General features: G+C 38.4%; 1 protein-coding gene across 1 annotated transcript in view; it reads right to left on the bottom strand.

Moving 5' to 3' along the window:
- Window positions 1-24,783, bottom strand: part of ano3 (anoctamin 3) — a 95,009-nt gene that overhangs the window by 40,136 nt on the left and 30,090 nt on the right. Inside the window, exons 3-8 of the mRNA XM_049474639.1 lie at window positions 22,424-22,554; window positions 21,875-22,030; window positions 8,570-8,670; window positions 6,282-6,326; window positions 5,370-5,504; window positions 1,701-1,807 (exon numbers count right to left, since the gene is read on the bottom strand). Coding sequence (XP_049330596.1) covers window positions 1,701-1,807; window positions 5,370-5,504; window positions 6,282-6,326; window positions 8,570-8,670; window positions 21,875-22,030; window positions 22,424-22,554 — 675 coding nt within the window. The remainder of the gene's footprint in view (window positions 1-1,700; window positions 1,808-5,369; window positions 5,505-6,281; window positions 6,327-8,569; window positions 8,671-21,874; window positions 22,031-22,423; window positions 22,555-24,783) is intronic.

Here is a 24,783-nt window from a genome sequence, read left to right as displayed (position 1 = left end):
CTCGAGGTGTAGGGAAACTCTGCTTCCTCAAGAAGACTGTCAATGCTGCCGTATATCAAGATGTTCTGGAAACGTTCCTGATTCCGACTGTTGAGGAACAGTTCGGCGAAGAAGACTTCATATTTCAACAGGATCTTGCACCGGCTCATGCGGCAAAGTCGACCAAAGATTGGTTCACTAAAAAACAGCTTGAAGTTTTGGCATGGCCGGCCAACTCGCCTGACCTCAATGTCATTGAAAACCTTTGGGCCATCGTCAAGCGGAAAATTCGCGACAGAAAGCCTACTGCGCTGGACCAACTAAAGCAGAACATCGCCACTGCCTGGGAAGCTGTGAGTGCGGAAACTTGCGACAAGCTGGTCAAATCGATGCCGCGGAGACTTCAGGCAGTCATACAAGCCAAGGGGGCAGCCACAAAATACTGAGAAAGTGATGATTGTAATTATAATAAAAATTATTCTAATTCAATGAAACGGTTTCTCCATTATTCTAATTCAATAAAACAACAGTGTCACAGTTAAATGGCCTAAATGGGCCTTTTGGAAAGCTCAGCTGAGCAAATTTTTTTCCAGGTAACGAGTTCTGTGATTAGTCTAACGAGTAGGACAGGTGCGGTGAACACCTGATTTGCTTTCTGCACAAAAAATGCATTCAAAGAATTTCATGATTGCACTATTTCAAATTATTCTAATTCGTTGACCAGCACCTGTACAGCTCTTGACAAAATTAAGAGACATCTTCAGTTTCTGAATCAGTTTCTCTGATTTTGCTATTATAGGTATATGTTTGAGTAAAATAAACATTGTTGTTTTATTCTTTAAACTACAGACAATATTTCCCTCAAATTCCAAATAAAAAAATTGTCATTTAGAGCATTTATTTGAAGAAAATGAAAAATGGATGCAGAGCTTTCAGACCTCAAATAATGCAAAGAAAACTAGTTCATATTCATAAAGTTCATAGAGTTCAGAAATCAACATTGGTTGGAATAACCCTGGTTTTAATCACAGTTCTCATGCATCTTGGCATGTTCTCCTCCACCAGTCTTACACACTGCTTTTGGATAACCTTTTGCCACTCATAGTGCAAAAAATCAAGTAGTTCAGCTTGGTTTGATGGCTTGTGATCATCCATAGTCCTCTTGATTATATATCCATAGGTTTTCAATTTGGTAAAATAAAATAAAAACTCATCTTTTTTAAGTGGTCTCTTATTTTTTTCCCAGAGCTGTACATGCTGATCTAAGAAAGTGAGGCTTGCATTTTTTTTACTGTATTTGTGTTTTTGTCCATCTGTTCTGATGTGATCTGGGGGTTTTAAACGCATAAACACTTTTATTGCTGAGATGAATGGTTTTAAATGATGTGCTTAGGGGGCACTATAGGTATATGATAAAGAATGATGCTGTATTTCATTTTTACGCTTTGTAAAAGACCAACCACTGACAGCCCATCAATAATACATGGATCTGATCAATAGCTTCAACAGCACTTAGGCCCACTTCACACATCAGCTTGCTCTAAAGCTATAAACATCAAGACAAATGAATGTAAGAAACATGGAGAAATGAGTACAGACTGACGACTCAGTGAGGGCATGCTGACGCAGCACACTGCAGACACTTCAATGTGGGCTAATGAACAGGCAGGAAGAGATGTTTGATTGACAGGCCCGAGGGGAGATTGTCTCTAGGGGCTTACCCATCTTTGACTTGCCGTCCTCGTACTTGGTGCGCTGTAGAACATGATGCACTATTCTGCTTCTGGTGGAGTTGGAGAAGAATGAATCTCTGTTGTTGATGGTAAAACTGTAATAGAAGGAAGAAATAGTTTATCAAATCACCTGCTGAACCTTTCTGCCTAGTCTAGAACTAATCCTGCCTGTGGAGTCTTCTAGTGTTACTTCTACACTGCTCAGAAAGAGTCGTAATCCACAGATTACTGCATACGACATCCAGATGGCAGGGTTTTGCTATACGTAAAAAAAAAAACACTGACAATATTTCCTATAATATCACTATAAGTACATTTGGCTGAAATGTACACTGAGAACAGCTTACAACAGAATGTATTTATATAAAAGAGAGGATCAAATGAAAGTGAAGAGAAAAGCTCAGATTTCTCATCCCTCTTTCATAGACACATGGTGTATCAATGTAAATGAAGTACTCAGACAGTGTGCTTTATACAGGGCTCAGTCTAATAATGACCAGATGCCTGTAGGACAGACAGAGAAAAAGAGAGAGAGAGGGAGAGAAAGAGAGAGAGAGATGCTAATATTCCACTCAGACAGCACAGCTGTTGAAACAGCAAGATCCCATTTCATAATGTTTTTCATCTCGTCATCTACCTTTCACTCTTGCATGCACACACACACACAAACATGTGTTTCAAGCCTTAGACAAGTACAGAACTAGAGTATTGAATCTTTAATAACTATATATTTGACCTACTGAAAGATGCATTTGTGTAAAAAACATTCAGATGGGCCAAAAAGTTCAAAAACACCAACATGCCAAAAGGACTAGTACTGTGTCCCATGACTTTTGTCATTCGTTTGACATTTAAGTAACCTGCAGGATTAGTGTGTGGGGTTTCTTGCATCGACTGTTCGTGTGATGATTGATTCTAGCCAAATGTCACCAGTTATAATCATTAGCATCCACTATGCTGTCCAATGTTGGTGGTAAATGTTTTCTATGACATATTCCAGATACAAACGTGACACAGATATCGACTTGTGGATCAAAACATGACAAATTCCTGCACGACTTTGGAAATGGAATGTCTCGTCCATCTTCACCCACTATTAGTCCTTGTTCAAACTCTGATAATTCAAAACCGATAATTCAGATCTCTTTGCCATAATCATGCTGACCAGTATTTAACCTCAGTCACAAGATAACACCTCAACACACAAACTGTCCATCACACTGGTTAAATATTAAAATGCAGTTTTTTTTTTTTTTACAATTTTTTACAATTTTAAATTCAACAAATATAAATTGCACATTTACTACAATATTAAAACACAATAACAAAAGAGGAATGCCAAATCTTGCATATAGCTACATATAAGCATTGGCAACTATATGTTTATGTGCGCGCACACACACACACACACACACGCGTGCGCACGCACACACAGCGTCTGTCACTTCTGTTCACCAGCATGAGGCTGACAGCAGTGTAAACACAGTCAGGGTAGCTCAGGATGCCACTCTGCTTTTTCTGTCTTTACCACCCCGTCACTCTACGTCTGTGCCAAACAGATTAGCATGTGCTGCCCTTACTCAACCTATTCCCAGAACACACAACCACGCACACTCAAATCTCTCAGCCCTCCAAATACTCGCCTACCAAACAGCAACACCGGCTAAACCACCTCCTCCTAACCCAGGCTCATACCACACCGCGTCTGTGATTCTAACAGACAGTACTACTCACACACTAATCATCCCAACCCTGACGTCATCAGAGCTCCAGCACAGAGTGCCAGCCATCCTGATGAGTGGACAGACTGAGAGAGTCTGCGGATGTGATTTTTCACACTGTGATACAGAACTGAGATACAAGTTCTGAAGATATGATCATGCATTACATGGAGACACACTGTATCTATAGCTGCATCTGTTGTAGCATTTATCTATAGAGGAGAACAGGGCACTGCAAAACTACATCCCTTCATGTGTTTTAAACAGAGGCAAGTGTAACATGCTTTTCGTCTCCTTATATTCTTATTCTAATATTCCAATTTGAAAATTTTGGCTTATAACATATTAGTATATGTTAGTACAGATATTTTTCGGAATCAATTCAGAGTCTATTATTAAACAAAAAAAATCATATCATTTGTATTTTGTTGCTGTCTAATGAAAAACAAGTCAATCTCTATTTTTGATTATTTTCAGTTTACTACATAATTTAAACACACAAACTGATCCGCACGTTGTGTCATAATGTCTTGAGAAATGAAGTAATAACAATTCTCCAAAATTACCTGAAATGAACTATTTTTACATTAACTTTCTTTGAATGTAAGAAAGCTTTATCTCTCTTCTATAAAGTCGCCTTTCTCGACTCACTCTTGTACTTTTTTAACACATTCAAATTACATTAGAAGAATGTTGCAATAGCTAGTTAAACAACCAATTATATAACTTATGATATATACTTATACTGGTAGAATCCATTATATATTTCCAAAATAAACTGCATATTAATTTAGTTTTTACAAGTGTAAGTTAAAAAAAAAAATCAATAAAATTGCAATAATATTTTAACCAACAAGGAATCCAAAACTCTTTGAAAATTCAGCGAACACATCTACAGTGTGGAAAAATGTTATAGTGTCAGAGAATAATCCAAGAATGTCTGTTTACACACACTGTTCTGCTGAAGAAAATTGGAAAAGTAATTAAAACTTGTATAAAAATGTGTTTGGTATTTAGTATTCAGCCAACTGTTCCATTGTATTTGGTTTTGGTTTCAGCCAAACATTTACATCAAGATCTTTTTCAGTGCATCCAACTTGTCTTTTTAACATCACAAAACAAGTCTAAACAATACAAAAACAGTGAGGGGCTTTTTTGTTTTAGTCACTTTGTTACTGCATACAAAGACAAATGCTGCATCAAATGATTGTCTAAATAGCTGTATTCAATTACAGTTCTGGAGTGCTGGATTCTCAGACCCACTAAACGTGGAGTTATGTGTCATAACTAAGTTTTGGGAGTGAGTCACGCCCTCACTCCTCCCACTTCCATCCCTATTTAAACCGTCACTTCCTCTCTACCTACTCATTGAACAAACCTCGCACCCACCTCCTCCCCATCTTCCTCCTTCTTTAATTTTATTCTCTTCTCATGTTTCTTTTCATGAGAGGGGGGGCTTCGGCTTCGCGCTTTACAGCGAAGCTGCCCCGAACTCCATCCCAAATACTCTGAGTTCGCTCCCCCTCTTTCTTCTTCTCTGCCCAATCAAGGGCGTGGGTCAATACTAGCAAACTAATGATTAACAGTCAGGTGAGCATGAGCAAGCACATTTTCTGCTACTTGTTAGGAGTTTTATGCCTCACATTCGGTTGTATAAGAACTTGTGTTAATTTTCTAAAATATTGAAATAAACAACAGGTGGGGCAAAGTCAATTCAGGGCCACATGAGTATAAACTCTGCTAGAATGTTGTGACTACAAATATGATCTAAAAATCCTATTCAAATATGATCCTCTACACCTTCTTTATGTTAAAACCCTTAGCAGGAGAACATCAGACAGGGACACAAAGGAAACATAGAAGGGTAGAATGTCTAGTGTCAGTCAAGGTGAATGGATATTAGCATATTAGTGTGAGTGATGCATGAGGCGCTCACTGGTGCATTCTGGCTCTGCTGAAGGGGGCGGTGTAGCAGTCTGACTCCTCCAGATCAGGCAGAGCCTCTTTATCCAGCTTCATTGGGTTCCTCGGCAGCCAACTTTTCACCTGACGGCATCTCAGATGAAAGCGACTACAAAGAGAGAGAGAAAAAAGAGAGAAAGAGAGATATGGAGAGAGATTAAGGAAGGCCAGATAGAGAAAAGAGAGATATTGACAGAAAAAGCAACAAATTAAAGAAGTTTAGTGGGATTCTTCCCCTCAGTTTAAAATCAAATTAGGTTTTACATAAAGGCCAGAATTCCTTTATGTCCTTTATGTCACATTTTTGACTTTGCAAAAGCAAATGGAGAATATGACTATGCAGCTTTTGAAGCTGTGATTGCTTCTTGCTTGGTTAAAAATAACTTGAAAATAGCTTTTGAAAGAATCTTTGGAATGCAAAATATGTCTCTGACAGCTTCGAATATCCTCAGAAATACAGAAATTGCTGAATAAATGAGAGGAAATAAAGTCCCCAACTGCTCAAATTCAAACACAGACGTGTCAAAAGTCAACTTTAAACTGTTTTAAACTAAACTCACCTAATGTGCTTATACTGAACAGTGTTTTCTAAAGCAGATGACTCTGTGTGTGTGACCTCCAGTGTTTTAGTCTCTTCTAATCCATTTAAAAACAAGGCTGATTAACTCTGAGGAGATCCGGCCCTCAGAGACTCTGAACACAGCCATGATCTGCAGTAAAGACCTTTAGACTAAACTATCCATAATCCACACAATCAATATGAAGTGCTGCTCTGCATACAGATAATACAGACTGTATAATAAATATGGATCTGTGTATAAAGTACCTGAAGAACAAGTGATACAGAAAAGAAACAGAAGATGGGTTCAAATCATTTTAGACCTACCTGCCCAAGGTTTTCTTCTTCCAGTCTGAGAAGTAGCACTTTTTCCTATAAATCAGAAAACAGTCACACTTGAAATTAGGTAAAAATGTTTTGTTTGTTTGTGTGTGTTTTAAGCATATGGTTAAAAAAGCAGGAAAAAGCAGGAAAAAGTGGCCAAAATCTCTTTTTAACACCAAATCTAATACAATTTTGCAGCTGTTCACACTTTTTAATGTGACCTGTATTTGATATTGCTCTGAACATCAGTGTCAAAAGTCGGGGGTGCAAAAATACCAGGTGAAAAAAATTTAACCAGCGTGTTTTAACATTTTGTGTGTGTATATTGATTTCTCACAAGCACAAATGTGAAACCCCGCATGCAAAAAAAAAGGTTATGGTGTGCACGCTAAACAAAGTATCGCTCTCAAGCTGCATTTTTCTCCTCTCGGGTGTTTTTTTCCTCTCTAATTCACAGTTCTAATCGCGCTATGCAAATTAAAACATGATGGTTAATTTTTTCACCTTTTATTTTTGCACCCCTGACTTTTTTGGACATTTATGTGATGCCATACTGAACCATTTACATTCTTATACTTGACGTGCATGCACAAAAGGGCAATACCTCATCTTTTCCAACATCACAGGAGCTAGCAGGGAGTTTTTTTTAGAGAATAACAGGTGTGGTTATCACAAGAACATTTCCTGCATGAAATCCTCAATCACTGCTGTCATCCATTTTTCCTTCTCCTTTATGTATAAGTCACAGGAATTCCGATTTGGGAATTCACACACTTAGACTGAGTTACATTGTGACAGAGCTTGGCAATATGATAATTGCCCTAATTAAGCCCTTTTTTAAGGATTTCATGAGTGCTTAAAGAATACTGATCCAACTGTACATTTCATTACAGAGAGTGTAAAAATCTTGGTGATGTGCAGCCACAAGGGAATGAAAATTACTGCACTATGCATGAGAGAGTATTTGTATACCAGTTTTTAAGAATCTGCCACTGATGCTGCATTTTTCTGTATGTCAAAATATATTGTGACAAGTATTGTGTATCGTTAAAATGCATTTTAATATCATGATATAACATTTTTACCAAATCACCCAGCTCTACATGGCTGCATATACTATATAATACTACATATACTATATAATATTGAAACAAATTAAAGAGACACTTAAAAATGATGAGTTCCTTTGACTTTACCAAATTGAAAACCTGTGGAATATAATCAAGAAGAAGATCAGATATGATCACAAACCATCAAACCAAGCTGAACTGCTGGAATTTTTGGACCAGGAGTGGCATAAAGTTATCCAAAATCAGTGTGTAAGACTGGTGGAGGAGAACATGCCAAGATGTATGAAAACTGTGATTAAAAAACAGGGTTATTGCACCAAATATTGATTTCTGAACTCTTAAAACTTTATAAATATGAACTTGTTTTTTTTGCATTATTTGAGGTATGAGGTCTAAAAGCTCTGCATCTTTTTTTTTGTTATTTCAGCCATTTCTCATTTTCTGCTAATAAAAGCTGTAAATGACTATTTTTATTTGAAATTTGGGAGAAATGTTGTCTGTAGTTTATAGAATAAAACAACAATGTTAATTTTACTCAAATATATACCTATAAATAGAAAAAACAGAGAAACTGATTCAGAAACTGAAGTGGTCTCTTAATTTTTTTCCAGAGCTGTATGTTTAAATCTCGGTTTTCAAAACCACATATAAAAGTGGCCCAAATCTGTACTGAAAATGTCAGATTTAATGTGTTTTGCTGTTCACACTGCAACACAAATAAAAAACATTAAAAAACGTACCACATATGACTATAAATTTGGCCCTCTTTTACCTGCTGTGTGAATGTGTTTAGTTTTAAGGAGACTGGGGTTACAAATGACATATTAAAAAAGTAACAAACATACTAAATATGTGTTTATAAATAATCTACATCATTTTGAGTGTGTGACCCCCAGATAATTAATCAACAACCAAACTGGTCTCTTTACATAGGCAGGGTTAATCAGGTTTAGCATCTTGGCAGATGGGGGAATTGAACCCACAACCCTGTGATCAGTAACCCAGCCCTTTAACCAATGAGCTACCAAATCCTCACTGTGCTTACACTCTGAGCATGACAGCATGTGGCTGTAGCTCTGCACGATGCCAGTGCTAATTGTTGTTTATTTTATTTCTTCATGAATGACTGGTGAGTGTGAGATAAGAAAGAGAGAGAAAGAGAAAGAGAGAGAGAGAGAGAGAGAGAGAGAGAGAGAGAGATCTAAGACCAATGGCCAGTACCTGAAAGGCATTCTGATGTTCATTTGCTCTGCATATTTACATAACGTGTCCCATGGAGCATGTATCTTCACGAACATGATGTCATTATTGGTCAGAGAGGGCTGGAACAGAAGCAAAAATAGGCATTTTAAAATATGCATCGCTGAGGAATCATCTGCTTGGCCCTGCATATCAATGACCTCCTATCATATCATCCATTTGCTTTCTGTTCTAACCATTAAGATTCATTTTTCCTGTAACACCGAGTTGTTTAGCGAGCAGTGCTGATTTAGACTGCACCATTAAAAATTGAAAAAAAAAAAAAAAAAAAAACCTTTAAAACGAAGTGGAAGAGCATGCTGGAGAGTGATGTAGCACCACAGATATATAGACCCAATTACACAACCACTACAATGAGTGTTACTTGATAAAATAATTAGGATAGTTCTAGGACCAGTTAGGTTCGCTCTAGGAGCAATACACATGGAAGAAATGAGACCAGAATTTGTGCAGCAATAAAGTGTATTAAAATGTCAATCAATGCCAGTAGGTAAATAAAACAATGTAACAAAATAAATTCTGTAAATAAATAAATAAAAAACAATTCAGTTACTCAGTTTCCAAAAGAATTCACCCTTCAATAACCTTGGTCAACAATGAAAATGGTAAGTATACCCTTTGTATTTCAGTATTTGTATATTTAATATTATATTAATTACTATCATTTCTCTAATCACCTGTGTTCTCTATTTTAGAGGTATTTATGCAGTTTAAGGTAAGTATTATTTTATTATTTTAATCTATTTATAGGTATTTTATAACTAATTATTTCTTTCTTCTAGGTCTAATGGATTATTGATTAAAGGTAAGTATTATTATAATTACTGTTATCCAATTAAACCTCTAGGTTATTTTACACCAATAGTATACCCTTTAACAAACAACCAGAAACAAAAAATAACAATTCTCTGTAGCAAAAACAATAAATGAATATCAAAACCACTTAGAAATTATCAAAATCAAATAACAGTAATCCAACCAATTAAAATTTAACCCTTTTCAGTATCTTTGTAGAGTGTCCTTTCTTTCAAAAAAAAATAAAATAAAATAAAAGTGTCCTTTTTACTCAAATAATCTTAAAGTCCACAAATTTTCTTTAATGTTCACTATCAAGTGTTTGAAAATGTGAATGAAGTGTAATGAAGTCACTTGGGTCCTCGGGCTTGGCTCGCCATCCTAGCACCGCGCACTGCACCGGCCGTGTGCAGCTGAACGACACGAGGAGTGTTCGGGAAGATCCATTTCCAATCCATTTCACCCAACAAAAAAACTGGCCTGTTTACATAAAACAGTGTCTGAGTTTCACATAACTCTTAACTTTTTTTTAAATACACTTACATAACCGAACTCAGTAAAAAACATTACTTTTAACAGTATTACATTCAAAACAGGTCTTAAACATCCAAAATACAGCTTAATAAATCTCCACCGTTCCATAAAATTACATTTATAAGTGGATAAACTCATCTCACACCTTAACCAATAGCGTTAGCATAGCCTCAGGCTTGAAATATATACACGAGGGTTAGCTTAGCATAAGCTTAATAAGCTAAATTCAACACATTAGCTTAGCGTAGGCTAAATTAGCTTAGCATTAGCTTATCACAGGCTAGATTCAATGGGCTAGCTTAGCATAACAAAACGCGTTAGCCGCTAGGCTAATTAGCGCTATTTTATTCCTCTATTTATTCGGCAATTTGGTCAGAAAACATGTTTAAATATACTCTAAACTCACCGAATCCTATCCAAGGTTTTCACACACCACCCCAGGGCACATGGACACCAGGTTCTACCTCCACCTGGAGATTACCGGAGCGTGTAACTGGCAAAGTTTCACGAGGCACAATAAGTGAGCCTTTCCCCCTTTCTCCACTCTGCAGCCTCAACTCTAACAGCGGTCAGCTTGGTAGTGATTTACTCACTAACCACAACACTGAATTCTAGCGTTTTCTAGTATTTTTATAATACTTTGAGCTGAGAACTTCTTACATGACCTGTCTCTTCTCCTCCCGCAGAACTTTCTGGGTAAAACAGCCAGGGATTGACGTCCACTAACCAACAGGCTCCGCCTCTGTCTCTTAGAGGATTATTATGATTGGCTGCTGTTTTGCACCTTGGATCATCTGAAGAACTGATTGGCTGCTGTTTAGCGCCTAAAAGTTTTTATTTTATTTATTATCTAAAATAAATAAAAACGATTTCCCTTTCATTTTAAACACTGTTTGGGAGTTTTCTTTTTTTCTATTAATTAATTTATACTGTTTCAGAATAATTAAAGAAATAATAAAAATATATATTCATTATTTACTTTCTGCAGTTATCTAATTTATCTGTCTTTGTGACCCATTTAAGACCTGGGTTACACCCTCCCGTCTTTAACTGCATGCACATCCCTGTGCATTGGACTAGTGGGATGTCTCACAGCAGGATTGGCATATTCCATAGAGGCAGCTTCTATAAGAGACTGAGTGAGGGCTGTAGTCATACCTTGGAATAGGGACTGGACAATGGATATCAGAGGATTGCCTAGCTCTGGATAGGTTAGTCTCTTGGCTTTTTCTCTGTGTCTTGTGGAGCGTCTCACTGATGCTGGAGTTTCTTCATCCTCAGATTCCTCTGTGGAAGGCTGTAGGTGTTCTGCGTTTTCTGGTACCTCTTCAGCAGGTGTAGCAGAATGCAGCATTTCAGAATTTAGAGCTGGATCATCAACATGGTCTGTAGGTAAGTATTCATTTTCTGCTAATCTTTCAGGTAGGTCTTCTTTTACAGGGATCTTCTCAGGTAAGCTTTCTCTTTCAGGAATCTCAGGTAAGTTTTCTCTTTCAGGGATCTCAGGTTCAGCAGACGGGTTCTTTACAGCTGGTTCATGCTGGATTCTGAAGTTAGAGTCAACTGGTATTCTTTCATCCTCATGGATCTGAACAATTTCAACAGGTTCAAGCCTTAAGGGAACTGAAGAATAGTAGATTGGGTAGTCATCAGAATCAGAGTTAGAATCAGACTCTTCTGAATTCTCTTTGGGTGGCATCTGCCTTGTTCTTGGTCTCTTAACCTTAGAAATAGGAAGGTCAGCTTCTTCTGGTGATAGGAAGTTGCACGGTCGGAGCAAATCTCTGTGCAATGTACGTAGGGGCCCAGCCTTGTTCTCAGGCTTTACTGTGTACACTGGGAGTTCTCCTGCTCTGCCCACAACAACATACACAACAGATTCCCATTTATCTGACAATTTATGTTTTCCCCTCAGTTTCACATTCCTCACTAACACACGATCACCCTTCTCTAGGGTTGATTCAGTGACTCTTTTGTCAAATCGTGCCTTGTTTCTTTCAGCAGATTTTGCAGCATTCTCGGTAGCCAATCTATAGCTCTCTTCCAGTTGAGTTCTCAGATGGCTCACATACTGAGAGTGAGTCTTCTCATGTTGCTTGTTCACAGAGATGTTGAAAGCGAGGTTAATTGGCAGTCTTGGTTTCCTTCCGAACATTAGCTCGTAAGGGGTAAACCCTGTACTGTCATGCTTCGTACAGTTATAAGCATGTACTAATGGCTTAACAAAATCTCGCCAACACGACTTCTCTTTCTCTTGCAAAGTCCCAATCATGCTCAGTAGTGTCCGATTGAATCGTTCCACCGGATTACCACGTGGATGATATGGTGTAGTCCTTACTTTATGAATTCCCATGACTTCACACAGCTCCTTGATAGTTTTGGACTCAAAGTCAGGACCTTGGTCACTGTGCAGCTTTTCAGGAACACCATAATGGATTATGAAGTTCTCCCATAAGCACTTCGCCACAGTCCTGGCCTTCTGATTGGGAGTAGGTATTGCCACAGCATATTTGGTGAAATAATCTGTGATCACCAGGATGTCTTTGGTGTTGCTGCGATCTGGTTCTAATGACAGGAAGTCCATACACACCAATTCTAGGGGTCTTGTTGCTTTGATGTTAACTAATGGTGCGGCTCTTTCAGCTGGTGCTTTCCTGAGTACACAGCGACTGCATGTCTTTAGCTTCCTCTCCACATCTGATGCCATTTGGGGCCAATAAAAGCGTGCTCTTAAAAGATCTAGGGTACGCTCCAACCCTAGGTGGCCCATGTCATCATGGAGGCTCTTCATTACCATCTCTCTTAGTTCTTCTGGTAGAACTAGCTGGAAATTGACATCTTGTCCTAGTTGTCTTCTTCTGTACAAAATTCCGTCCTTCATTTGTAACCGATTCCACTCTCGGCACATCAGAGAAAGTTTTGGCATCTCCCTTCTTGCAGATGGGGTTGGCACCTCTCCCCTTTCAAAAGATGAGATTACTTCTCTGATAACAGGGTCTGACCTCTGTTTCTGTTGTAACTCAACTTCAGTTATCATTGGGATGACTGGAAACCCTTCAAAGTGTTCGCCCAACACAAAAGCATCAGGTAAAGAATCAGGATGAGTAGACAGGGATCCGACTAAGGGAATGGGTTCGACTTCTGATGCACTCAAGGATGGCTGGCATACTAACCGAGCTTCGCAGATTGCCTGGACCACTTCGGTGCTCACTTCTGCATTAGTGGTAAGCTCTGGTAAGTGTTGCAGCGTAAACTGTCTAATTCGGTCTTGTTCTTTCTGAGAAGAAGGGTCATCAATTTTAGTATTCATGGGATGTCGTGAGAGGGCATCTGCATCGAGGTTATGTTTGCCAGGTCTATATTGCAACTTAAAGGAAAATGTTGACAATGCTGACAACCACCTGTAGCTTGCAGCATCCAACTTCGCTGAAGTGAGGATGTACGTCAGAGGATTGCTGTCAGTTATCACTGTGAATGAATTGCCATATAGATAGTCAGAAAATTTGTCTGTTACAGCCCACTTGAGGGCCAAGAATTCAAGCTTATGCGCTGGGTATCGCGCTTCACTTTTTGAAAGACCACGACTGGCATATGCTATTACACGTTGGTGCCCGTCCTGCTCCTGGTATAAGGCAGCTCCAAGGCCAACGGTGCTGGCGTCGGTGTGCAAGATGTATGGCAGACTGGGGTTGGCAAATCCCAGAACAGGGGCTGAAGTGAGTTTAGCGATGACAGTGTCAAAAGCTTCCTGACAGTTTTCCGTCCAGCGGTCTCCAAACAGTTCTTTTGGCTTGTAGTACTGGTTCTGACTTTTGGTCAGCTTGCATCCTTTCCTCTTAGGAGCATATCCAGCAGTTAGCTCATTCAGCGGTTTGACTATCTTCGAGAAGTCTCTGATGAACCTTCGATAGTACCCTGCAAATCCTAAAAAGGAACGGAGTTCTTTGAGGTTCTTGGGACTCGGCCAGTTCTTCAGGACTGCAATTTTCTCTGGGTCAGTTTTCACTCCATCACTGGATACAATGTGTCCAAGGTATCGGACGGACTTCTGGAAAAATTTACATTTCTCAGGGGATAGCTTGAGACCATACTCCTTGAGTCGTTGGAGGACTTTGAAAAGGCGCTCCTCATGCTCTTCTAAGGTTTCTGAGAAGATAATGAGGTCGTCCAGAAAGACAATGACTTCTCGGAGGTTGAGGTCTGACATACACTTCTCCATGAGTCTTTGAAATGTACTTGGGGCGTTAGTGATCCCCTGCGGCATACGATTCCATTCCCAGAATCCAAGTGGGCATACAAAAGCTGTTTTATGTTTATCTGCTTCTTCCAGCTCAATCTGATAATACCCTGACTTCAGATCAAGAACTGAGAACCATTTGGATCCTGTCAGCACAGAAAAGGTTTCCTCCAAATGAGGTAGGGCATATGCATCTTTCACAGTTTGCAGATTGAGTTTCCGGTAATCTACACAGAGTCTTACTTCACCGTTCTTCTTCCTGACTACAACAATAGGGGATGAAAAGGAGGATTCAGACTCTCTGATTACTCCAGACTCTAACAACTCTTCTAGATGTCTTTTTACTGCATCAAAGTCCTGAGGATGTATTGGTCTAGCTCGCTGTTTGAAAGGAGTTTCATCAGACAACTTGATGCGATGTTTCACTTGGTTTGTGTGTCCAAAGTCCAGGTCGTGGTGAGCAAAGACTTCAGGCATAGCTCTCAGTTTGCACTCTATCCTTTCTCTCCACTCAGCTGGGATAGGTGAATCAGCAAAGTCAAACTTGATACTTGCATCTGTGACAGAAGCTGTCATAGGTGAGGTGTCAATGGAGTTTTTATTCAATGCATCACTGGGCAGGATTTGTTGCAGTGCATGCAATTCAGCAAGGACTCGATTAGGAGTTAGGGTAATATCATGGTCTGTCTCGTTCCTCAGTACCACAGGCAGCTTAGCGTGAAACTTGTCAGGTAGAGTAATCAGGCTGTTGGTCACAATGAGACCACCAGGAAGAGAAGCTGTTGAGGGTGACTCCAGAACAACCCATCGGTCAGCACCTCTGTGGTTCACGGATCCTTCTAAAATAGAGCACTGGCCTGCTGGGACGACTTTGGGTGCATCACTATGAAGCCTTACTGTGCCTACTGTGCAGTTTTCAGTTTGCTTATGTCTCATTTCTAGTGTTTTCAGGACCATTTTATAGCCATGATGTGGTGACTGATGTTTCAACTGATTCTTCTCAAAATGTTTCTCATACAGGACATCCAAAGTATTGGTTCCTATCAGCAAGGTGGGTCGTGCTGCTTCGCTGATGTCTGCAACAACTAATGCTAAGGTAGGAACTTCCACAACTGTACCTAGAAACTCTTTTGGAAATGTGATGTTTAATTCTACATAACCTGAATACGGAACAGGCTGTCCATTAGCTGCTTCTACTTCTAGTAGATCACCAATAGGTTTACAGCTCAGGGCTGGCTGATGTGTCTCATGAAAGGATTTGGAAACAGTTGTCACCTGTGACCCTGTGTCAAGCAAGCAGTTGTATTTCTGTCCATCAATGATCACTTCAGAAATACACTTGGTCCCTACTAGACCTCTTGGTAAGCTACCGTATGTTATGGTCTGAGTAGTTTGGTTGTTTACACTGGCCCTGGTAACATTAGGGTTCTTAGTTCTCTGTGAGATTGTCTGGTTCACTGTATTGTGTTCACGGTCCCAAGCATGCTGCTTCTCAATTAACTGCTTCTTTTTAGCAGCCACTAAGGAAGGGTTGGGATCAGCTGGACAGGATACAGCAGTATGTCCGTCTTCTCCACAGCAGAAACAGTACCATGGTCTCGGCCTTTGACTGGACTCTTTGGTAGCACTGGTCTGTGTTTCTTGTGTCACTGTTCTGTCTCTTTTCTTGTTTCTCATTTCAGACAGCACTGCAATGGGTTTCTGTGGCTCTGGAACCATCATGTTGGCAACTTGACTCTGCAGGTGGGCTACTTGTTGTCTCAGCTCTAAAATAGCACCTTCTGAGTACTCAGGGCATTTTGGCTTTGACACTTTAAGTTGCCCTTGCAAGTCTTTGACTTGTTTTCTTAGGCTGTCAACCTCAGCACTAAGGGTTTCTTCTTCTTGGCTAACATAAGTCTCAGCCCTGACAGCATGGGAGCTGGCACGAAACTTTGCATTACCAAGATGCTTTTTCATTCTCATCTCTTTGGCAATGTGCTTATCTTCTTCCATACGCAGATGGAACAATAGCTCAGAAAATGAGGGTGGGTTATTCTTCTTCTGCTCCAGCTGGAGGTCAGCAAGTAACCCATTATCCCAACATCCACGACAAAACTGGCGTAACAGGTGCCTGTTCTTCTCACTGGTGGGTAGACTGCCTTGTTTGATCACTTTACTTAAAACAATGTAGAGCCTTTGGAGGTATTCGGACGGCTTTTCACCAGCATCCTGTAGAGTATTCAGAAATCTTGCGAAGAGCTCATCACCGTCTTCAACAGTGGCGAAAGCTGAGTCAAGTAGGTCTAGATAAGCTCTTGGAGTAGCCTGTGGACTCAGATGCTTTACTAGATTAGCTGCTGGAGGCAAAAGACTATCAAGAACTCTTCTGGATCGACACAAGTCTGACACTGCAGGGTCTTGCAACAGTAGTTCAACGTTGTTTCTCCATGTCTCATAGTCAACCTCATTATTAAGATGGGGTTTCTTCCCTGAAAAGACTCTAAGCCTTACTGGGGCATTTGCATGTGCTGCAGTTTCTCCACTCCTTACAACATGTTCAACAACAACGCGTTGAATAGCAGGAGGGTTCAATTCCTCTGGTGTGAGCACCACATTATGTTCAGATCGTCTCTCTGAGTTAATCGCTGGGAAGCTCTGAGCATTCGTCGGTGACTGCGGATAAGCTGAAGACACTTGATTTGTAGGTTCTGCCTCCCATGAACTGGAACTGTCTTGGATTCGGCCAGTTTGGTTGTCTTCTTGACATGTCATTGTTTCACGACACAGAAGGAGTTGCTCTTGTAGAAGTTCTGTTAACGGCTTCCTGCTTTGTGCTGCTAGCTTTTGGAATTCGGCTAGGAACCAGTTTGCATCAGTTTTTGTGGCTGAAGGCATGTATACGCTTGCCAAAGCAGTTATCTTGTAGGAGACATCTTTTTGCCTTGAACTACGGTAAGTATATGGCAGTAAGGGTTTTAGAGTACTGAGAGCTAAAGAACTTTTAAACTCCACTATTGCATTTTTGTGAAAGGCTGACGTGGGGTTATCAATACGCAGTACCCTTGCAATGTAGCCATGCTGCTCTAAATAGTCAGTTAGTTCTGTATCTGTTTCTGTCTCAGTTAACCCACTAACAAGAACTGAGTTAGCAACATTAACTTCTTCCTGTTCTACAATTTCCATGGTGAGTATACACTTTGAGTGCTATTTTAGATCTAGATTTTGTTTAGCTTATTTATATAGTTTTAAGGTGTGTGTTCTAATTATTTGGTCTCACTGCTTCCAGTTTTATTGCTCCTGGCTGGCTCGCCAAGTTCTGTAGCACCACAGATATATAGACCCAATTACACAACCACTACAATGAGTGTTACTTGATAAAATAATTAGGATAGTTCTAGGACCAGTTAGGTTCGCTCTAGGAGCAATACACATGGAAGAAATGAGACCAGAATTTGTGCAGCAATAAAGTGTATTAAAATGTCAATCAATGCCAGTAGGTAAATAAAACAATGTAACAAAATAAATTCTGTAAATAAATAAATAAAAAACAATTCAGTTACTCAGTTTCCAAAAGAATTCACCCTTCAATAACCTTGGTCAACAATGAAAATGGTAAGTATACCCTTTGTATTTCAGTATTTGTATATTTAATATTATATTAATTACTATCATTTCTCTAATCACCTGTGTTCTCTATTTTAGAGGTATTTATGCAGTTTAAGGTAAGTATTATTTTATTATTTTAATCTATTTATAGGTATTTTATAACTAATTATTTCTTTCTTCTAGGTCTAATGGATTATTGATTAAAGGTAAGTATTATTATAATTACTGTTATCCAATTAAACCTCTAGGTTATTTTACACCAATAGTATACCCTTTAACAAACAACCAGAAACAAAAAATAACAATTCTCTGTAGCAAAAACAATAAATGAATATCAAAACCACTTAGAAATTATCAAAATCAAATAACAGTAATCCAACCAATTAAAATTTAACCCTTTTCAGTATCTTTGTAGAGTGTCCTTTCTTTCAAAAAAAAATAAAATAAAATAAAAGTGTCCTTTTTACTCAAATAATCTTAAAGTCCACAAATTTTCTTTAATGTTCACTATCAAGTGTTTGAAAATGTGAATGAAGTGTAATGAAGTCACTTGGGTCCTCGGGCTTGGCTCGCCATCCTAGCACCGCGCACTGCACCGGCCGTGTGCAGCTGAACGACACGAGGAGTGTTCGGGAAGATCCATTTCCAATCCATTTCACCCAACAAAAAAACTGGCCTGTTTACATAAAACAGTGTCTGAGTTTCACATAACTCTTAACTTTTTTTTAAATACACTTACATAACCGAACTCAGTAAAAAACATTACTTTTAACAGTATTACATTCAAAACAGGTCTTAAACATCCAAAATACAGCTTAATAAATCTCCACCGTTCCATAAAATTACATTTATAAGTGGATAAACTCATCTCACACCTTAACCAATAGCGTTAGCATAGCCTCAGGCTTGAAATATATACACGAGGGTTAGCTTAGCATAAGCTTAATAAGCTAAATTCAACACATTAGCTTAGCGTAGGCTAAATTAGCTTAGCATTAGCTTATCACAGGCTAGATTCAATGGGCTAGCTTAGCATAACAAAACGCGTTAGCCGCTAGGCTAATTAGCGCTATTTTATTCCTCTATTTATTCGGCAATTTGGTCAGAAAACATGTTTAAATATACTCTAAACTCACCGAATCCTATCCAAGGTTTTCACACACCACCCCAGGGCACATGGACACCAGGTTCTACCTCCACCTGGAGATTACCGGAGCGTGTAACTGGCAAAGTTTCACGAGGCACAATAAGTGAGCCTTTCCCCCTTTCTCCACTCTGCAGCCTCAACTCTAACAGCGGTCAGCTTGGTAGTGATTTACTCACTAACCACAACACTGAATTCTAGCGTTTTCTAGTATTTTTATAATACTTTGAGCTGAGAACTTCTTACATGACCTGTCTCTTCTCCTCCCGCAGAACTTTCTGGGTAAAACAGCCAGGGATTGACGTCCACTAACCAACAGGCTCCGCCTCTGTCTCTTAGAGGATTATTATGATTGGCTGCTGTTTTGCACCTTGGATCATCTGAAGAACTGATTGGCTGCTGTTTAGCGCCTAAAAGTTTTTATTTTATTTATTATCTAAAATAAATAAAAACGATTTCCCTTTCATTTTAAACACTGTTTGGGAGTTTTCTTTTTTTCTATTAATTAATTTATACTGTTTCAGAATAATTAAAGAAATAATAAAAATATATATTCATTATTTACTTTCTGCAGTTATCTAATTTATCTGTCTTTGTGACCCATTTAAGACCTGGGTTACAGTGAGCATGAATATTTTGTAAAGAGGATGGCTGTCCCATATTCCCAACTCTCTCTGTATAAATAGAACAGTCTGCTTCAGTTAATTCACTTCACTTTCCACTGTGTGTAACTTCTAAAAATAAAAGATTTCACAGAATCCATCAGCTTTTTATTCACTTGATGCATCTCTCAGCATCTTCCTCTCTTTGACACTCTCTGGTTATGTCTTCATTTCTCTATTTCAGCCTCTCAGGCAAAGATAAACACATTTCCAACACACACACACCCACACAGCCACACAGATACACACACACGCAAGAGGTGAAATTATGAGTTTTAATCAGAGAGCAGTCAAGTGGAATTTCTGAGCTTGTTTGTTATCAGGCTCAGATCTGATCTAAATGAGGCTCTCGCGACCTGCATCCCTCCTTCTGCTATCTTATTAGTTCAGGACCAGCAGTTTCCATCTCTGTATTTTGTCCCAAAACGTCTTACAACATTTTTAATTACCAGAAACATAACAATGAATAAAAATCCACTGTGATCAATATTCAATACATCAGTCAAAACATTCCATTTTCCCAGCAAACACTGACAGACAGCGCTAACATTAAAGCTAAGAGAAGGTAGAGCTCATTATTCTGCTCCAAAAGGGGAGACCCAGTTTTCTGCAGGTGTTTCTCCTCTGGTAAATATAGTGTGACTCAAGTGTGGGTACAACGTGCTACCAAATAGGGCAAAAAATAGCACACTGAAGAGTACACCTCCTGTAATAAATGCAGGGAGTCACTGTAAGTTACATCTATTGATAGTATTGCCAATAGAACAGGACAAGATCATCTAACATGAATTTATTGACACCTTGCTTAATGCCAGGTGGGGTAGAGAGGTATAAATCCCTCAGCATTGAGCTGTGGAGCAGTGGAACTGTGTTCTTTGGAACGAGGTGATCTATCTAATACTTTTTTGATAGGATAAATTGGAGAGTTGGGATGAGGTGGGGTGATGATCATTATATTTAATGTGCTCTGATCTTCTCAAGACAAATGAAGGTAAACTTTTTATCTAAATGTACATTCCAGTAAACCAATAATCTATGGATGACCATTTAATAGTTGTGAATAACTGGCAAAAATATTGAGAGGTTTTCCCTGACAGAGCTGACAGATCATATTTTCAGTGTGAGTCAAGTTTTTAAATAATAAAATACTTGTTGTTTATGCTTATGCTTGCTCCCAAGGACATTTAGAATTCTGCAGAGCATAGAATTAAGAATACTCTGCAGAGAGTATTTTTCTCTTGTTTGTCACCTGACTTTCAAAATACAAACAAATATGACTCACTCTGTGTCAAAAAAGAGAATGTTAAAAAAGTTATTTTTTATCTCTAAAAATACAGAACTATCTGAATTCTGGGATTTATTGAACCACCAATTGAAGTTCCTGCTATAAGCCTTTTTCAGACCTGTACAGTGACTTAGAACTTTTTTTTAGACATTACCTTGCAAAGCTGTTCCAAATATTGTTCCCATTTAGGGCTTTTCTTGGTAGCCCAACTGGGGCCTAGAACGTTTGGTCCACAGGTTTCATGTTGGCCCCATACAGATATTAGTGATCGGCCCCATCAGGGTCAGTGATTGGACCAGGAGTTGTAGGGCCACATCTGGGCTGTACTCTGTACATGAGCCTATATCATGTGTCCCATACGATATTAAGGTGGGCTGTAATGATGGCTGTACCTCCTGCACATACTACACAGCCCCCTCCCCTAATCTAAACCACTCTAAATATTTCTTGTAGTAAGAATTATTTTAGCTGTAGATTAGATGTGTAGAGGGCCTTGGCTTGGGCAACTCTGAATAATGTCAGAACCTGATTCTATGGAAAAGCTAACATTCTCAGTGAATATAAGAATGGATTTATAAAAAAAAAAAACACTGGAATAAATGGAAAAATATAAATATATATATACACAAATAAGACCAGATGACTTGTTAGAAATATACATAGAAGGAAACATTTGAGATGTAATTTAAGCAAATGAAGTAACCCTGCCTTGTTTAAGGTAATATAAGGATTGGCTCTATTATTTTATGTATAAATGTATTATTTAGATTTATTTTTTCCTTTTGACTATTGTTCTGGGTATTCTGATATGCAAACGTATTCCCTGGATGTACATAATTTTGTTAAGAATGCTTAAAAGCCTAATAAGAAGCTCTGTATGTTTTTCTGTAATGCCTATATACCCAGAAGAAAAAGAAGCTGACTCTATGGTCATTTGCTGGATTTCATATGTGAAAACTGCTATACAGTAAAGCAAAATAGAGTCCAAAATAAAAATAAAATAAAAAATATCAGATGGTACCTCTTTCTCAAGCATCAGTCTCTCTGCACGCAAGTTCCTCTCGAATGTACATCTCTTCTCAACCTGAGGGCTGGACTTCTTATACACCAGGATATAATCAATACGCTTCTTCCCATCTCGAAACGTGAGTCCAGAAGGGATGGCTGGATTATTCCCCTGTAGATGATCAGACATGTTGAAAGCAAATGTGGAAATTCTTTCACCATCAGTAACTACAGTATATCTTCAGTGCTGACACAGCAATCTTTTAACACGTCTGATGAGTGTCAGCGAAATGACTGAAGTGTTTTAGCTCATTCTGTTTCAAGTTCTAGTGCAAGAAATGCAGAGTAAAGCATAATATGCTCTAGACTAAAACCTTAGGTGACATAAGATGCTGACTACTGATGTCTTTGGCTTGTGCTTTTATAACAGCAGACAGTGGGGGCTCAGCGCCCCAGTGATTAGTCATGCTACAGGTACAGCTAGTCTATGTGTGGCTGTGTGATGTGGACAGTGTGAATGTGTAAGACTGAGTGAATCAGACTGATAGGAGAAACAGTGCTGTACCCGGACAGAGTCTGCACGAGCCTCCAGCTTGCCTCTGGAAACCGGCTTCTGCTGGATGAGGAAAGATTCGTCTGCTCTGGACTCATATGCTCCTGTCTCCATCTCCTCAGCATACTGATCCTTACTTGTATCTGCCATAGAGACAGAGAGAAAGAGAGAGAAATAAAATACATTTATAAATTCAGGTAGGAAGACTAAATTGGTTCCTATTATTTATTACTATTCATAAATACATAATAAAGATGCACTGAAATGAAACATTTGGTTGAAGGCCGAATACTGAACAGGGCTTTCTGCAGGTTTTCATTCATTTTGTCATTTATTTATTTCAGCAATTCTATTCTAGTGATGCATTTAACTAAAGTTAGCTTGCTAGATACCTCAGCATGGTATCTTAATAATGAATTTACTTTAACAGTTCTATTGTATTCAGATATTTACTTGCAATAACAGTGTTATTACAGTCAAAAATTTACCTCAGTAGTGCTAGAAAAAGACAGCTAAGATTTTGGAAAATACAAACAGTTGCTAAGTTAACTTGGCTAAAATTAAAACTATCCTGATCAATTTGTGAAGAGACATGAACTGATACCATGATAGGCTTGATTTCGGCTCTTGCTTATAAATATTCATACATGCAAACATATCGCCTCTGATTGGTTAACAGTACTGCAAGAACAGCGGAGACAGACGGGCAGACAAAAGTTAGAAGCATTTTTAAAAAAGACATTTTTTACACTAATAACAGTATTTGCAATGTCAGATGTTACTTTACAGCATGTGTAATACCATGCTAAGTGCAGTTCAGCCACTGATCTAAAGTCTTAGAGTCTTTGTAAAATGCAAAATCCACCGGAGATCCTATGTAAACCTATATAATAAACACACAGAGGTGGGTAGTCCGGTCCAGAAAGTAAAAATCCACCCCTAACGATTACTCTGCATTAAGTTCCTTACAGCACTTTTTTCATAAGTTTCTCACTTTAACTCATGAAGTCTCTCAGTACATCCTGAGAGCAACTCTACAGGACAGTGTGTGAATGTTTGTTTTGATCTCGTTTATAGACTGTAGCTCCAGTAGATGTGCTGGAGATAAAACTAGATCCTTTAAAAGCTGTTTTTGCATCTACAGCTCTGTTCAAACTATAATTAACTATTCAGTTGTTTTATGACCTGATTTCTAGAGCAAAATTTTAAATGTAAAATATATATAGTCACACACCTATAATAATAATAATATACATTAAATCATATATAAATATATTTCACATTCAAACATTAACAATATTACTCAAGTGGTTAATAAACGTTTCATTTCGTATACGTGTAGAGTTAATAATTCAAGGAAACTGATGAAAAAGCATTTACATTTACACCCTTTACATTTTAGTCGACTAAATTTACTGTAATTTTAGTAGACTATATTCTTATGACATTAAGTCGACTAAAACTAAAAACATTTCAGATGACTAAATTGTGACTAAAACTAAATGCTATTTTCATCACAAAACTATGACTAAGACTAAATCAAAATTTGTTGTCAAAATTAACACTGGTGGCAAACCTGCAAATAGATAGCTTACAGTTGTTGTTACATTGTTTGGTTTTAAATGGTTTTATCATCAATTTATAGAAGTGTTTCATAAAATTGTTTGATGAAATGGTTTCATAAGTATTTTTATAGAGTGATTGAAAAGGCTGTTTTATTTGTTTATCTATTTGTTAACTGGAAAGAAAAATAAAAGGATAATATGCAATATGTGGTTGCTACATTCATTCAGGCTTAAAAAAACGACAATATTGTAAGTAATCCAAAGTATTCAGATTACGTTACTCACTTGAAGTAATGTAACTGATTATGTTACAAATTACATTTTGAGTGATGTAATCAGTAATCTGTAAGGGATTACATTTTAAAAGTAACCTTCCCAACACTGCATATTCTATTCTATTGGCAATACTACTAGAACTAGACAAGAACTGACTTGAGATTCTAGCACACTTGGAGGAGACCGTTTCTGCACCATTATAAGTTTTAATGTGATTCTTTTCATTTGCTACTGGGCACACACTGAGCTCTAATTCCACACAGAGCTCTAATTTACACAGTTCAAAAGAAAATCAACCTGGCTTTGCCCTCTGCTGTCTTACTTAGTCTTATACTGTAACTGTAGGCTTTGTTTCGTCTAAGGCCTCGAGAGAAAAGCCAACAGAGCCCTTATTATTTAAAGCAGAGCCTAACATCCAATTCTTCCCCACTGCTGTTAACAACCTGCTTCTGATCATGATGAAGTGAGAGCAGGCTGCATATCCGCACTTGATATGCTTGATATGCAGATACTCATTGCTTCCAGCACAAC

The sequence above is a fragment of the Astyanax mexicanus genome, chromosome 2, assembly GCF_023375975.1.
Source record: "Astyanax mexicanus isolate ESR-SI-001 chromosome 2, AstMex3_surface, whole genome shotgun sequence".
In the NCBI taxonomy this organism is placed as follows: domain Eukaryota; kingdom Metazoa; phylum Chordata; class Actinopteri; order Characiformes; family Acestrorhamphidae; genus Astyanax; species Astyanax mexicanus.
This window is presented reverse-complemented; position numbering and strand designations above follow the sequence as displayed.